The 15,094-nt window shown below is 47.1% G+C and overlaps 1 protein-coding gene across 1 annotated transcript; it reads left to right on the forward strand.

Moving 5' to 3' along the window:
• The first annotated feature begins 787 nt into the window (after nucleotides 1-787).
• On the forward strand, nucleotides 788-6,221 carry PIANP (PILR alpha associated neural protein). The gene is made up of 5 exons (XM_019548918.1): nucleotides 788-1,954; nucleotides 2,124-2,689; nucleotides 2,892-2,973; nucleotides 3,297-3,524; nucleotides 3,934-6,221. Exons 1-5 carry the CDS (start codon nucleotides 1,938-1,940, stop codon nucleotides 3,953-3,955), a joined length of 915 nt encoding a protein of 304 aa, XP_019404463.1. The 5' UTR covers nucleotides 788-1,937; the 3' UTR covers nucleotides 3,956-6,221.
• Nucleotides 6,222-15,094: the final 8,873 nt, after the last annotated feature.

Below are 15,094 nucleotides of genomic sequence, written 5' to 3' on the forward strand. Positions count from 1 at the left end.
CCCTGAGGTGACTCATCTCACTGGGGCCTCAAGGCACTATAATTAGAGGTCATGCCCTCAGCTTCTGTGCATCATGTGACCAACACCCTACGACATGAGCTTTGGAGAGGAGCATCACTCCACTGTGGCACCTTTGTGTTGAACTGTACTTACATGTTTTCCAAGAGAATTCAAGGTCCTTTCTAAATATAATGGCTTAAGAGCAATGTAACACCTACATCAGTGAGATGTAGTGAAAAGAGAAAAACTAATGATTCCGCCCCCCCCCACCACATCTTCAAGACTAGTGATACTACCCAGATCTCTTCATAGGGTGATCCTCATGTGTGAAAGGGGCAGTTTGCATTAACAGATGGATGAGATCTTTTTTCTCTGTGAACCTTGCTTAAATATTTAGCAGAAGCAGCCTAAAAATATCCCCACTTAATGCATCAGCAACGATTCAGACACTCTTTTCTTGGTGATAGTTGCCTTCTCCTTACCAACCCATCCAAGGGCTCCGGGGCTGTGGATTTCCTGGTCCTACCACTGGAGTGAAGCTTCTCATCCACCGATAGGAACAGACTTACATTTAGAAGAGGGTTGCAATTTGTTGTTTTGAGATTTTAATTAACTAATGCTAAGAGAGACTAACCAGGAGGTGATGGCAAAAGCCACTGAAGGACTCCATAGGGCTTTAGAAGAGAAGGGTGTACAATAGTTATTGCCTGATTGACCTGGCCATCCATGTTGACTCAGCCTTGAGCTTTAATCATACATACTTATCTTTGTTTTGTTCTCCAATCCTAGGACCCTCTCCAGAGTAGCAAAACAGAGGGGAGAGGCAGCTTGTATTCATATATCCTCACTCAATCTGAAGCTGATATTTTGCAGTTCAAATAATCCTATCAATTTTATTGTGCTAAGTTTTTTATTTTACTCTGGAATTCTGGGTCAGAGTCATTTTCACCCCCATACCAGAAAAGGATCTGAGGTTTTAATGCATACTGCTGTGTAAGGGCCTGAGAGATGGACTGTGAAGGGCAGCAGTACTGTGTCTTCTACTTCCAGACAGTGGTGCAGGGAGATGGGGTACAGCAGATGGGTAGTTCAACCAGTGATATCAGCTCTTATTTTGCTATTGTCCGTGCTGTGGAACAATAATAGGGAAAGCAGTTGTGAGTGAGAGAGAGTGGTAGATAGGGGTGAGAGAGATGGAGAAAAATGGAGGAGACCTGGGACAGGGAGTAGGGAAAGGCTAACTCAATGTTAGCCAACAAGAAGGTAAATACTAAATATTTGATAGGCACATTTTTGCTCTTAAATTCTTTAGCAAGCCTGGACTTCTCCAGCTGATTCACCCTCTCTTTCACAGCCTCTTTTGTTTATCAGTCTCATTTTTCCTCATTCTCTCTCTCTCTCTCTTTCTGACACATAATGGAAGAGTCCCTTTTTAATAAATGGATTACATGCTCTACACTATAAATAAATACAGGAATTAAGATTCCAACTTGTTCTAGTGATAAGCAAACAAAGATACTAAATTCCCCTCTTGGGCCTCAGGCAGAAGAGTCCCTAGGGAAAAATAACATATGTCTGTACCTCAGTGCTCATAACATTCTGTATAGGTGTGTGTGTTTCTGCACAGCTTGAGTGCACTGCACATGTATGTATGGGCATCTAGGGGAAAGCATGATGTGCATCTGTGTGGATTTACTTGTGTGTGTGTGTGTGTGTATGTATGTGTGCTTACGGAGGAGGCTGCATGTAGCAGTGTGCACTGGGACATGGGTCTAGGCAGTCAGGTGTTGGTCTAGGTAGCCAATGGGGATGGACAGCTGCATATTCATACAGAAGAATATTGGAGCAGTAGAGCCATTCACTGAACCTCCTTTTGTGTTTTTCAGTGAAGAACATGAGACGAGATCATTTCTGAAGAAGAACCCTTTGCCTCTGAGATGGAGTCTAGTGCCTGGTAGGTTCACAATTCCCAGAGTTAATCAGCCATGTAGAAGGCACCACAGGGAAAAGGATAGGAGTGCTGGCTGTGGGAAGTGCTCTCCACTGCCCTGGTCCAAGCCATTCCCAACAGGAAGTTCTCTTCAGGGAACTAACTCTCTTTCTTTCTCCTTTCCCCCTAACAGCATGATGCTTCCTCTGGTTTCCTGCCTCCGCTCACTGCAGCTCTGGCCTCTCCTGCTCCTGGCCTCAGCATTCTCTCCACACAGCGTTTGGTCTCTTCGCTCCCGGAACCCCCTGGCTGCTCGGCCACTTTGTGCCCGTCGCAGTTCCTCAACTTCCAGGCCTGTTTGCATCTGGGACAGGATCTCACCACCAGAGAGAGATTCCCGTTTCATCTCATTGCGCCAGCGATCTCTGACCCCGCGAGGGGCAGATCTGCGTCATGTGGTGCGGCTGAAGCGCCAGGCCCATGGGGCCCGTCCTGCCACGCCCTCTGGGTTTGAGGATGGGCTACCCTCATCCCAGTACCCCTGGGCTATTGTCTGGGGCCCCACAGTATCAGATGAGGATGGAGGTGACACCAACTCAGCTAACCCAGGCTTCCCACACCTGAGTTACACCTTTGTTTCACCACATGGGATGGCAACAGTGCAACCAAACTCCCACTCGCTGCTGCACAATGCAGGCCTCAATCTGCGTGACACCCCAGCCACTCTGCGGCCCTTTTTGTTTGGGCCACGGGGGGAAGGTAAATCTGCTCTCCGTGCCCTTCACTCTGCTCTCTATAGTAGTTCCTGCTGGGAGAGAGCAGGGCTGTACTGTAGAGAGCCTCCCCCTAACCTCAACCAGCACTCTTGTCCGTTATCCTCCAACACCTTTGGCTGGGTGTTGGAGGAGACTCTCACATTTTCTCTTTCCTCTCCCCCACACCCTCTCTCACTGTCTTTCAGGTGTGGATCCTCAGCTGTATGTGACTATCACAATCTCTATCATTATCGTTCTTGTTGCTACTGGGATAATATTCAAGTTCTGGTGAGTAGATTCTCAGTGTGTAGCTGTTATCCAGCTTTGGCATCACTAAAGATGCTCTAGCAAAGCACGTTTTTAGTGTTTTTGGGTGTGCAGAGGAACACAGCCCCTCCTTTGACTTGTAAGTGTGGACTTTTAGTGATGGATCCCAGTTTTCAAGGGTATTTTTGCAAAGGAGAGGCTTGAAGGGTAGCATCTACTGTTCTTAATGTGTTGGGTGTGTTGAGCACATAGACCCCACTGCTCCCTGGATTCTGCTTGTTTCAAAGCAGCAGCAGGGGGGAGGCAGGGGCTCCCTGTGTCTCAGTAACCTTCTCTCCCTGCAGTTGGGACCGTAATCAGAAGCGGCGGCGTCACTCTGGTCAGCAGAGTGAGATACGACAGCCAGAGAGTCAGCAGCCACTCACAGACCTGTCACCTGCCACAGTCAGCATCCTTGGGCCCTATGGAGACACTCTGGCCCCTGCCTCTGAGACAGAGGTGCTCAGGCAGGTCCAGGAGGGTACAGAGAAACTGGGGGGCCAGGGGAAGAGCAGTGCCTTCCAGCTCAATCGGTGAGTGAAAAAAGATAGGACAATGAAATGGGGACAGAGGCAAGGAGGGAGAGAGAGACAGAGAGAGACAGAGTGAAAGGCAGGCAACGGGAGGCCATAGCAGTGTGATTCCTTGATGTGTGTCTGTGATCTCTCCCTTGAATGGGGTGTGGATTGAAGGCCAGAACATGATTGTTTAGTAGGGAAACAGGAAAAAAGTGCCACCAGTGGCAAGGGACTTAGGAGCCATCTCCCAGCACAAACAGGTCTGTGAGCCTGCGGAACAACATAGAGTCCAACTGTGTGTGTGTGGTGGTGGGGAAGCAACAAGGATGCCTAGGAAATAGGCTGGGAGAACAGCCCTTACTGCCAGGAGCGGGGTGGCAGATTGAAGAGGAATCTCCCATTGCTAATTCTTTTTTTCCCCCAGAATCCCACTGGTGAACCTGTGACAACATTGGAGAGCAGCAGAGCTGGCTCCCCCAACTACTCCTGTCCTATCCAAGGAGTACGCATTTCTGCTGCCTCTGCTATAGTGGGAACAAACTCCCTTGTGCCACGGCCCTCTATCACCATCTCTAGCTTTGCCAAAACAGGATGTACTGGGCAACAGACAGTCTGGGCCTCGTTGGTCTCTCAATGGGGGCAAGAATAGGGGGTAACCCCCAAGATGGGATGACAAGACAGCGGAACCCAGGAGACAAGATCTTTTGGTGTTGTGAAATATTAACCCCTTCTGGCCCTCTCCCAACACACTCACGCACTTTGATCCCTGTGAATAACCCACCAGTGCATGTCTGATATGGGAGTGGGGGGAGGTGGAGAGGCAGGAGTACTACCCCCATCCCCACAGGCTCAGTCCCTCAGTGTGTCCCTTCTCCTTCTGTCAGTGTGCTTTAACGTGTCTTCTGAACAGCTGGAGCTGTCACCATGGAATTCCCTGCCTGGGCAGCGATGGATACAGGCTGGCAGGCATTGAGGCAGGGGGAGGGAGGTTGGGTATGTGTGTGTGGGGCGGGGGAGGGCTTGTCTCTCTTCATTGTCTTGACCTCTCCATGATGGTTCTAGGAGCTGGAAGCAGAGCCTGCTGATGTGAGGGGGAAGAACTCACTCTTCCTCCTGGCTCCTGTTTCTTGGACAGAGTCTTGGTGCTCCCTCTGTTTTTCAACTCTTTCTGTTCTCTCTCCCAATGCACATCTGCTCTGATGCTCCTCTCTCTTCCTCTGTCACCCAACATTGTCCTCTCAGTTTTTCTTTCTCTTCCCATTCTTCCTCCCTTTCCATCTCTTTCTGGTTATGTCAGCAGAATACTTTTCATTCTAGCCTGTTTCTAGTCACTCTGATCTTTTGTAAACCTCCCTCATCCTGGTTTTGCCTCTCCTCCCAGGTGATTTCAGCAAGTGTGAAGCAAAATCCTCTGGCTATTTTGTGTTTCAGGAAGTGTGAAAAAGAATCTGGAATGGGTCCTTTAAAGGCAGGGCTACTGCCAAAGCAGCTGAAGGGGGAAGCCTGGCCTTGGCTGGGCTTATAGTGGGGGAAGAGCCTTGAGCAGAGCTCTCTGTCAGGGCCTGGGGGGCCAACGGGTAAGTGAAGAAAGGGTAGAAGGTGTTTTCATCAGAGGCACTGAGAGACTGACCCTATATGAGGTAGGCAGGAGAGGGCTCCTACCCTGTCTGTTAGAAAAGGAAGCCATTCAGAGCCTTCACCAAGGAACTTTTTGAGGAGTATTCTGCATTACTCAGTTACTTGTGGAATGCTCCTGGCTCCACTCTGGCCATGAAATCAGCACATCAGATGGTGCTTGCTAGAGTTGAGAGGATCAAGGTGTGCCTACAACACAGTCAAGAGCACCTGAACCAGCTTTCGTCCAGCTTGCATGGGTACCAATAGGTGTAAAGATGCAGTGTGGATCAGCTGTCTGAGCACGTATGCATGGTCTGTGCTGAAAAGCCATGGCATTTACAGCTTTGCTGCTGATGTTGCACATTAGGCAGATTAAAGCTAGTTTGGGTGTCTTCAATGGCAGTGCACACCCCCCAGTGACAGAGATGGAAATGGGAAGGCAAAGATGGTCAGAGCAGGCCAAGTGCCTAGGATATAAAGACCCAGGGCAAAATTCTACAGAGCCTATTATGCCTCTAAGTAGCATTTATCCATCTAAGGCCCAGACAGATTCCATGCTGCCTCCCAGACACAGATACTTGTTATGCAGATTTTATATCACATTCCCGTACCTGCGTAGCTGGGCTGGGGTGACTGGGATGTATCTATCTAACTCTGCATCTGCCTGGCAAAGAGCATATATTCCATGTAGATCCCCAAAACAAAGTGGGGAGAGGAGAGCAGATAGGAGATGTACCCACCTTTTAGCTAAATAGCTGAGTTGTTAGGGCATTTGCCCAGGAAACAAGAGGTAGAGTACAATATAACTAAGTCTTAGACATCTAGGTTCTACTAAGAGGCATAACAGGCAAAGTAGACATTTTTCCTCTGTTTTTAGTGACAAGAAGAGCATATGTTTACAGGAAGAGAGCTTTTACCATCTATGTCACTGTAAAGTGGAGACAAAGCTCTGTAGCTTTACCATCATATAGCTGGTTCAAGGAAAACTGTGGGTATGGTTATAGCATTGATCTTGCCTACCTTCCTTGTGTAAAATACTGCCTAAGGCAAGTCTCCACCAGAATATTACTGTAAGATAGCAAAACATTTGTGAAACACACACAGTCATACACCTCTACACTTTTTTGGCAATGAATGCATAGCCAAAGAGCAAAGGATCTAGAGCAGTGGTCTCCAAAGTGGGGTGTGTGTACCCCAGGGGGTGTGCAAGACAATCCATTGGGGTGTGGGAAGAAAATATTATAACTTCTATTTATATTTATATAAATATACATGTATTGGGGGTGCGTGCTCAAAAATTTTTTACTGATAGGGGTGCGCGATCAAAAAAGTTTGGAGACCACTGATCTAGAGCACAAACACTCAATAGATAAAATACAGGAGCAGCAAAATATCTGGTTCTGCCTATCCACTTAGTTGCACAAGGTGATCTACTAGATCATCTGAAGCTTTGCTCTTGGCTCCACAAAGCTTTGTTTAAAAAATTAAGGTCTCCAGAGCTATCTGGATTCCCCAATAGATACTATTGCCTTATTTTATTTTCTCATGAAAAGGCCGTTCAAATAGAACCGCTCCACAAGGTAAAATGGGAAACAGAACAAAAGGTCTCATGTGTTTACCTTGTGTGACTCACCAATAAGACTATTTACATGAAAAGTAATCCATAATGAGCTTTATAAAAACTGAGAACAAACAGCAGAAATTAGAAAAAAATTATTAAGTAAAAGTATAGGTTTATTATGTTGTAAAACTAAGTTGAGCTCTGACCATGAACTGTTTTGTTGGGTTTTTTTATTTTGGATCCACTTCAGGCCTGCTTATATAAGAAAAGTTTAATTGGTTTAACTATATCAGTTTACAATGTAGTCACTTAAGCTGGGCTTAACCTTTGCTTAAATTAGTTGTGTTTGCATAGATAAATTATTAAATTAAGCCGCATGCATTTATATTAGAGGGGTTTTTAACCAAATCAGTTAGATTGCTCTAAAATCAATTTAATCCAATCAATTCAACTTTTCAAGTAAAGATACAACCTGATTTTACGTTCTTGCAGCCTTAGTCCATTCACCAAATGAACTCTGTTCTGCCTTTCCATTTCCTGCAAGATAGAAGCCACATAAGAAATTTGATGGCACACATTAGACTTGTGCTAGTGACTGATATAGGGGTGTCCCAAGTTCAGCTGAAAAGAACTTCCTAAACTTGACAAGCCAGATAATCTTCAATACTTTGCTTTCCTTTATTTTTCTTTTATTTTTATTAACACCAACCAGACAAATCTAGGAATTTAAATGCAAAAGCATTGTAGTGGTAAGGGTGCAGTGGTAAGGCTGCCCAAGGATTCCAAAAATCAGGACATGCAGAAGAGAAGGCACCTGTGGCAGCAACTCCAATATATTATACATGTGGTATGTTTTTAGTTCATTTTTTATATTTAAATATTTAGGTAAATATGTTTCTATAAGTGCCATTAACTGTCTCATGTGAAACCTCCAGGATGTGCCACACAATGTGAATTTATAATTGATACATGTTTTTGACTTGAGCAGAACAATCCTAAAACAGTATGTCAACAAAAACTGCTTGCATTTACTAAATAATCTCATTGGGCCTGATTCTTCCCTGCCTAAAACCTTCTGAAAATCATTTTCATTTGCATCAAGGTAGCAGGGGAAGGGTAAAACACTCCAACATTATTTTTCCGAAACAGGGGGACAGGCCAGCTGTCTCTCCTTCTGTTTCTGGATCTACCAGATTCCTGCTTCTCGCAGACAAGCTGACAAGAGCTGGGCAATTTATTTTCCCAACAAATAGTTTATTCACCAAAAATGTAGCTTGTGGTCACCTGAAACTATCTGCTAAATCAGGGTGAATTTGGCAAATTGTGTTTTGAAAATGTGGAATCGTTCCAGTTTTTCAGCTACATTCACAAGGCATTTTAGGTGGTGTTTACAAAATGGAGGAGGAGGAGGAGGTCTTCCTCTCATGTTCTACAACTAGGACACTCATCTGGGACTTGGCATACTGAGATAAGAGATCTCCTTTCTGGGTAATTCAGAGTAGGAACTTGCCCTAACCACAAGGTGCAAGATATTCTGGAGTGGCTTTCATTCTCTCCTGTGAGAGCTATTTGAACTTGTCATTAAATGTTCACTTAAGCAGTTAGGTACCCCAACCACTGGGTTAGAGTTGATCTCACATGCTTTCTCCTGCTTAGTGAACATTTAAGTGAGAGAATTTGAACCTAGGTCTCTCAGACCCTGCTTAGAGCCTCAGCCACGCATGGTATAAGAGGAAAACTGCCTTCACCTCTGTGGCACCTGCCTCACTTTTGAACGTAGGCCTTTGTTTCCAGATTTTCTTTTTTTTCCTTTATTTAAAATGCCTGGAAACAAAACCTGATGTGTTTGGTTCTTCAGAAATTCTGGAAACATGTTACTGTTAGGTGTGGCTAGACTGAAACTTTGGTTTGTTTGGGGTTTTTTTCTGTTCTGCAGCCAAACCAAAAAAACAATTATTGGCACAGCTCTAGAGTCAAGTCTTTCACAACAGAGCCTCTGGGCTAGGTCCAGATCTCTTATCACATCCAAACCAGCATCCCATTGTAGCCCCAACCCTGTTCTAGGCTGGAAGGCTGGGAAATAGGGAAAAAACACACCAAATTCTCTTGCCACCTGCTTGTCCCCTTCCCCCTCTCCTCATTTAATCTCACCCTGTGATTTCCATCTCTACACTCCCAACCTATATCATTGTCTCAGTCCCTGTCTGCTCTCCTGCTGTTTCATTATCCTCATTCTTTTCTTATTCTCTCTCTGACATTCTGTCTTGTTCTGCTTCTCCCCCATCCATTCCTCTCTGTTCTTCCCTTTCTGCCTCCTCCCTCAGTCTCACCCTCTCTCCCTCCCCCACCCTTGTGCGCTGTGATATATATTTTTGTAGGATTCTCTTCTTGTGGTGAAATATTCAATTCTTGTGGGATGTAAGTTTCAACATTTTTAAATAAACCTTTGCAAAATACTGAAAACAAAACTCCTGCTTCTGTAGAAAGTGGTGTAGAGTGCAGATGAAAAGGGGCACCACCCCATGGAGGCTGGCTTGAGGTAGCACATGCACAGCCACCTGCTGCTGCCCAGAGAGCAATGACAGTTCTGCCCTGTGCCCACCAATCCTCCATTTCATCCCTCTTTTCCAAGCCTCGCTTCTTTCTCCCTGCTTCCATGTAACCCTAGCCTTCATAGCAAGATGCCCCGGCTCTGCAAGGGTGGGAATGGATTCAGTCTTCAGGTTCAGATGTTGTTTCGTCTCTTGCATGCAATTTCCCAGCTACAGGTTTGCACTGTTTATCCAGTGTTCATTTCTGATTGAAGCCAGGGGAACAGTCAGAGAAGAGAACTGAAGGAAAAGGGAGGGAGATGGTAAGATGAGGGAGCAGAAATCTCCCTCACTTCGTTCCCCGCGGCTGCCTCCGCGATTTCTATTTACGGCCTTGCTGCCTCCCCTCCTGGCCACAGTGCTGCTGCTGTTGCTGGTTTCCAGGGCTGCTCTGTAATTAAGCATCCTTGTCTCTGATAAACTCCTCCACTTCATTAACTCTAGCAGTGATCAGTGCAGGGGTGGGAAACAAAGGGGAGGAGGCTGCAAAGCAGAGCCATATGTACCACCTGATTTTAATGGTCAGGTTCTCTGGTAATTCCTCCAGCCACTGGAAAGGGGACCCAGCCCCTCCCCACCTCATGTCCCATGCTCTCTATTATTGTCCAGGGCTTCTACCCACTGGAAGTGGAATCTAAGGTGCTCCAATTACTGTCCCTGACCCCCCAGTTACTGTGCAAGGACCTTCACCACTGGAAATGGGACCAGCCTCCCCTCTCCCCCACCCTCACTCTCACCCCCACTACTGTCCAAGGTTGCCCAGCCACTGGAGATGTGCCATTCCCTCCACCTCTTACTCTCCCATTGCTGATGAGAGCCAGGCCCATTCCTGTTATGGTCCAAACACCAGTGATGGACTCCATGTTCTCTACCCGCAGTCACTGTCCATGGATTTTGAACTGTAGGTGATGGGATCTATCTCCTTCCACCCCATTCACCATCCCCAGGCCTCTATCCACTGCAGACAGGACTCAGTCCTCTCCATCCACTAAAGGTACAGAGACCCACTGGACACAGACCCAATCTTCACCTCTAATAATTACCCAGTACCCCTGCCTCCATTATGGTCTAAAAACTTTTTTCCACTCAACCTGGGCCTAGGTTTTCCCAGATGCTGACCAGGTATCTCTGCCTATTGGACATGTAGGTCAGCATCCTACCTTCCATCACTGCCTAAGGGTCTCTGGCCATTGGATATGGGAGTAGCCCCTCTCCCACCAGCTCCTATGCAAGGACCTCTACCCACAGAGCTGGAGACTCAACAACAGTGCTTGTTCATGGCCTTTCAGCCACTGGGCAACAGAGGGCCTGCCCCTAGAGTTGCTATCCAAGGGCCTCTGCCAGCAGGCCTGGGATCCAAACCCTCCATTACTGTGCAAGAGCCTCTGTGCACTTCCTGGGGGACCCCATCCCTAAAGTTACTCTCTAAGGGCCTCTGCTTACTTGATGTGGGACTCTGACCTTTCCCATCCCCCAGTGACTGTCCAAAGAACTTCACCATCCAAAGGTGTCATCCATATGCCCACATCTGGATGCCAAAGGTCCTCTATTCATTGGACATGAGACCTGGGCCCCATATGACACTGTCCAAGGCCACCCAACCACTGTAGATGGTTAACAGCCTCCCCCTGCCAATAACTGTACAAGGCCCTGGACTACCAGGACCTGGAAACCAACCCTCTCATGCTGTCCAAGGTTGTTTAGACATGGGACTTAGCTCTGCACCTCCAATTATTACCCAAGGACTTTTGCCACTGAAGATGTCATCCAAACCCCACAGTTGCTGTGAAGGGCCCTCTGCCCATGGGAACTGGAATTCATTTCCCCATGTTTTCCAAGGGCCTCCAGTCACTGGCCCTGATACCCGACACTCCCAGTTACTGTCTGAGGCTCTTTGCTGCTGTACTTTGCCCCAGCTCCCACATGCTTAGCACTAGATCCTCTTTTATTTTATGTGTCTAAGCAGCACATACCCAGCCATGTGGCTGCTGTTTTTGGCACTTACGGCACATTTTGTGTTTCTATCCAGGCATAGTGCGAATGCATAAAAATCTACACAGCTTCTGAGCATAAGGACTGTGCTTTGGCCAGATAGTTATGTGGTACCACATAGTCACAAAGGTATGTGCACAAATCCCAAAATTTTAGGTGGGCAAAACCCATGACTGCCAGGGGAAGATGGAGGAGGACCTGGTGGCTAAAACCTGGGAGATTCAGGTTCTAAGCCTCCCTTACTCAAAGGGAGCTTGAACCTACATCCCTTGTTTCCCATCATGGTGCGCTAAGCACCAGGCCATAAGTTATGTATGAACCAGGGCTCTCTCTAGCCCTCTTTTTTTGAAGCTGCTCCCCCATGCAGCCAAGAGAGGGAGATATATGGGACCAGGAGCAAAACAGCCAATTAGAGGATGTGCAGCTCTGTAAGGTATTTGTTGCTTTCGAAGGGGGCCCTGGGTTCTGGCTTGGAGTCTTGCTCACAATGGGTGCCTGTACACAAGCAGTGAGGCTGCTCCAATGCACTGTAATTACAGCACATCAGAGCAGGCTTGATTAATCAATTCTGCTGGAGCATGGTAATTATTGTGCTCCAGCAGACTCCAGTGCCTCATGTATCAGTGTCCCCATGCTAAAAATGGTGGTGAGGGTGCTTTAACTTAAGTGTGGGGAGATGCTTCAGGCGCTTTAATTAGAGCAGCTCTCAGAGCTGCTCTAATTAAAACTTCCCCCCCTCCACCCACCACTCCTGGAGCACGTGTTTAAATGCCCAGTGGGGCAGAAACTTCCCCACTGTTCTCCTACCAGTTTTATACAATGGGGAAGAAAGGCAAGATACAATGGTTCAGCTGCAAGAGGAATGCTGAAGATAGCACTGGAGAATGTTTGACCTGCAGTGTGGTGGTCAGAGCATTTGGCTGGGAAGCAGGAGATGCAAACATACTCTGGGCAAGGAGGGTGGTAGGGCTACATAATGGGTCTCCTGCTCCTTGAGTGAGTGCTCTAACCACTAGGTGATTGGTACTAAAACACAGGAGAGCTGTGCTTCTCATTTTCTCCAGGGTTATTCTATTTCACCAGAGGGCAAAACAGAATTGCAGACTGTGCATAAGTGTCAGTGTAAAGCATAAAGTGAAATAGAATCTGGCTCAGTGTCCAAGGACCTCTCCACACTGAGCAGAGACCCAAGCTTCTCTCCCCCTCCCCAGTTACCATTCTTGGGCTTCCTGCCACTGAACATAACACTCACCCTCCTTCAGTTAGTGTCTGAGAGCCTCTGCTCACTGGACATGGGACTGAGACACATTGAGTTATTATCCACAGACCTCCAGCCACTGGACAAAGGAGCTGCCTCCCTGCTCCAGTTATAGTCTCTGAGTTTCCAGGCAACAGTTTCCACAATTACTGTCAAAGGGCTTCTGTTCACTGGACATGAAATCCTGACCCCTCCTCATACAGTCCAAGGCCATCCTGCTACTGAAGACAGGAATCAACCTTCACAGTTACTGTCCAGTTCCTTCTATGCACTGGACATGGGATCTAGTCTCACATTTAAAATAACAGAATCATAGAGAACTCAGGCTGGAAGGTCCTCTAGTCCACCCCCCTGCCTGAGGCAGAATCATGTCTATCCAAACCATCCCATTGTCTAACCTATTAGTAAAACTATGAAGTCAACCTTGTACAGCCACAATGTACAACACACTAACCTGCCATAGGTAAAACAGGGCGACAATGGTAGCCAGTGTCCTGCTGCTGCATGGGTTGTTAAATTATACTTAAGAGATCTAAGAAAGAGGGTCACACTGCCTGCTACAAAGGATGGCAACTGTCGCTGCCTCCCCCCCACCCCATCTGTATCAATTTGACTATGGAGTAAAATTCCTTCCTGACTCTAAATACAGCATTTGGTCTGAACCTGAGCAGAGGACAAAGACCCTCTAGCCAGGAACCTCCAGGTGTAAGTCCTAGTAGGAGCATTGGCACACCAAGTCAAACAGGGGTGATGCATAGGGGCTGCACGCAGGTGCACATGTACTCCCTGAGTGTGGCGGTGCACCCCCTGCAAAAAGGCGCCACCAACACTGTCAGCAGTGCCTGCAGGTGGTTGCTGCTCGCCACCCCACCACCAGCACCACTGGCAGCCTCTGTGGGCAGATTGCCCCTGGCTGTCACTGACAGTGGTGCCTGCAGGTGGTCGCCAACCTGTGGTTGGCACTAGCCACACACCCCCACCCGACAGTGCCAGTGGGATCTGCAGGAGCTCCCCCACTCACCACCGCCAGGCTCCCACTGCCACCGGCGCAGCCACATCCCCCCAACTGCTGGGAGCATGCACCACTCATACAGTCAAAATTCCCAGCTAGGTCTCCAAGCACTGGAGATAAAAGCTATTCTTGATTCCCTTCATCAAAGAACTGGTCTCTGACCAAAACCAGAAATGGAAAGAACGTGTCAGCTGAAATTTGGGGATGACACTAAGTTGAGAAGCGTTGCCAATAAAAAAAGGACCATTATGCAGGAACATTTAGATAATCCTGTGGAATGCAGAATGAGAAATGGAATGAAGTTTAACAGTACAAAGTGCATAGCCATACATGTAGTGTCCAATAAGTAGGACTTTGGCTATAAACTGGGGGTGCAAGGACTAGAAAATCTGAGGAGGAGGAGAGGGACCTTAGCATATTGACTGATTACAGGAAGAACATAAACCATCAAGGTGATGCAGATGTGACAAAGAGCAATAATATCTTAGGGTGTTTCCCCATGAGTGTGCACGTGTGGTTTGCAGTGTAGCAGACCTATCTGCAGCACCACAAACCACATGCACTGCACATCCAGGCATTCACAACATTGCTAATTTGCAGCATGGTGGGGGGTTTTTGACACTGGGAGATCCCAGTGTCAAAAAAACCCATGCCAGAAAAAAGCAGGGCAACGCATGTGGCAGCAGCTTGTACCGCCCAAAACAGAGCCTAACCAGCCAGAGCCATGCTCCAACTGCTGACCAGACTTCCCACATCCGGATCACTGCTGCTGGAGCCCCAAGAGGCCTCTAGGACTCAGGTAAGGCTTCTGGGGCCAGTCCAGGTACTGATCCCAGCCTCTCCTGCCCCACCGGGGGCAACTTGCTGCCTGCCAGAGCACATGTGTAGGGGCATTCTGCTTGTAGTGATACACCCTCAGGGTGCATTAGGTAGGATATATGCAGAAGAGACCAGAAAATACTGGTACTACCATACACAACATTTGTAAGATCCAGTTTTGAATACTGTGTGCAACTCTGGTCACACAATATTCAGAAGAGATTAACTTAAACTGTAACAGATTCAAAGAAGGGCCACCAGGATGGTTAAGGGAATAGAGATTTTTTTTTTCATGAGAAGAGACTAAAGGAGCTTGGTTTGTTTAGCTTAACAAAAATTGGGTGGAGATATGATCTGTCTAAACACATACATTTGTGTGTTGGGAGAGAGGGACAAGAGCTTTTAAGGCTGAAAAACAATGACACAAGTTCATATGGCTACAGAATTACCATGAATAAATTTATATTTGAAATCAGAAGACTTCTAACTAGCAACAGCATGAAACATTGGAATGGTTTCCAAGCCAAGTAGTGGTGACAAACCACCTGAATCACTTTAAGGTTGAACTTAGTAAGTTCATGGAAGGGTGGGTATGATAGGACAGGGAGTTCTTGGAGCAACAAGCAGCAGGTCTGATATATGAATTCAAGTATTTGCTGTCCCTATACTAGTGTGGTAAGTATCTGGCAGTCCCAGGCCTCTGGGCTTTTGCTGGTCACCTGAAGGAGGTCAGGA

Source organism: Crocodylus porosus, unplaced genomic scaffold (assembly GCF_001723895.1).
Source record: "Crocodylus porosus isolate Cpor-Errol unplaced genomic scaffold, CroPor_comp1, whole genome shotgun sequence".
Classification (NCBI taxonomy): Eukaryota; Metazoa; Chordata; order Crocodylia; family Crocodylidae; genus Crocodylus; species Crocodylus porosus.

Coding starts and splice junctions, on each gene's coding strand:
- PIANP (XM_019548918.1), top strand. Junction 2,690..2,891: donor GTTTGGGCCACGGGGGGAAG/GTAAATCTGCTC, acceptor ACTGTCTTTCAG/GTGTGGATCCTCAGCTGTAT. Junction 3,525..3,933: donor AGTGCCTTCCAGCTCAATCG/GTGAGTGAAAAA, acceptor TTTTTCCCCCAG/AATCCCACTGGTGAACCTGT.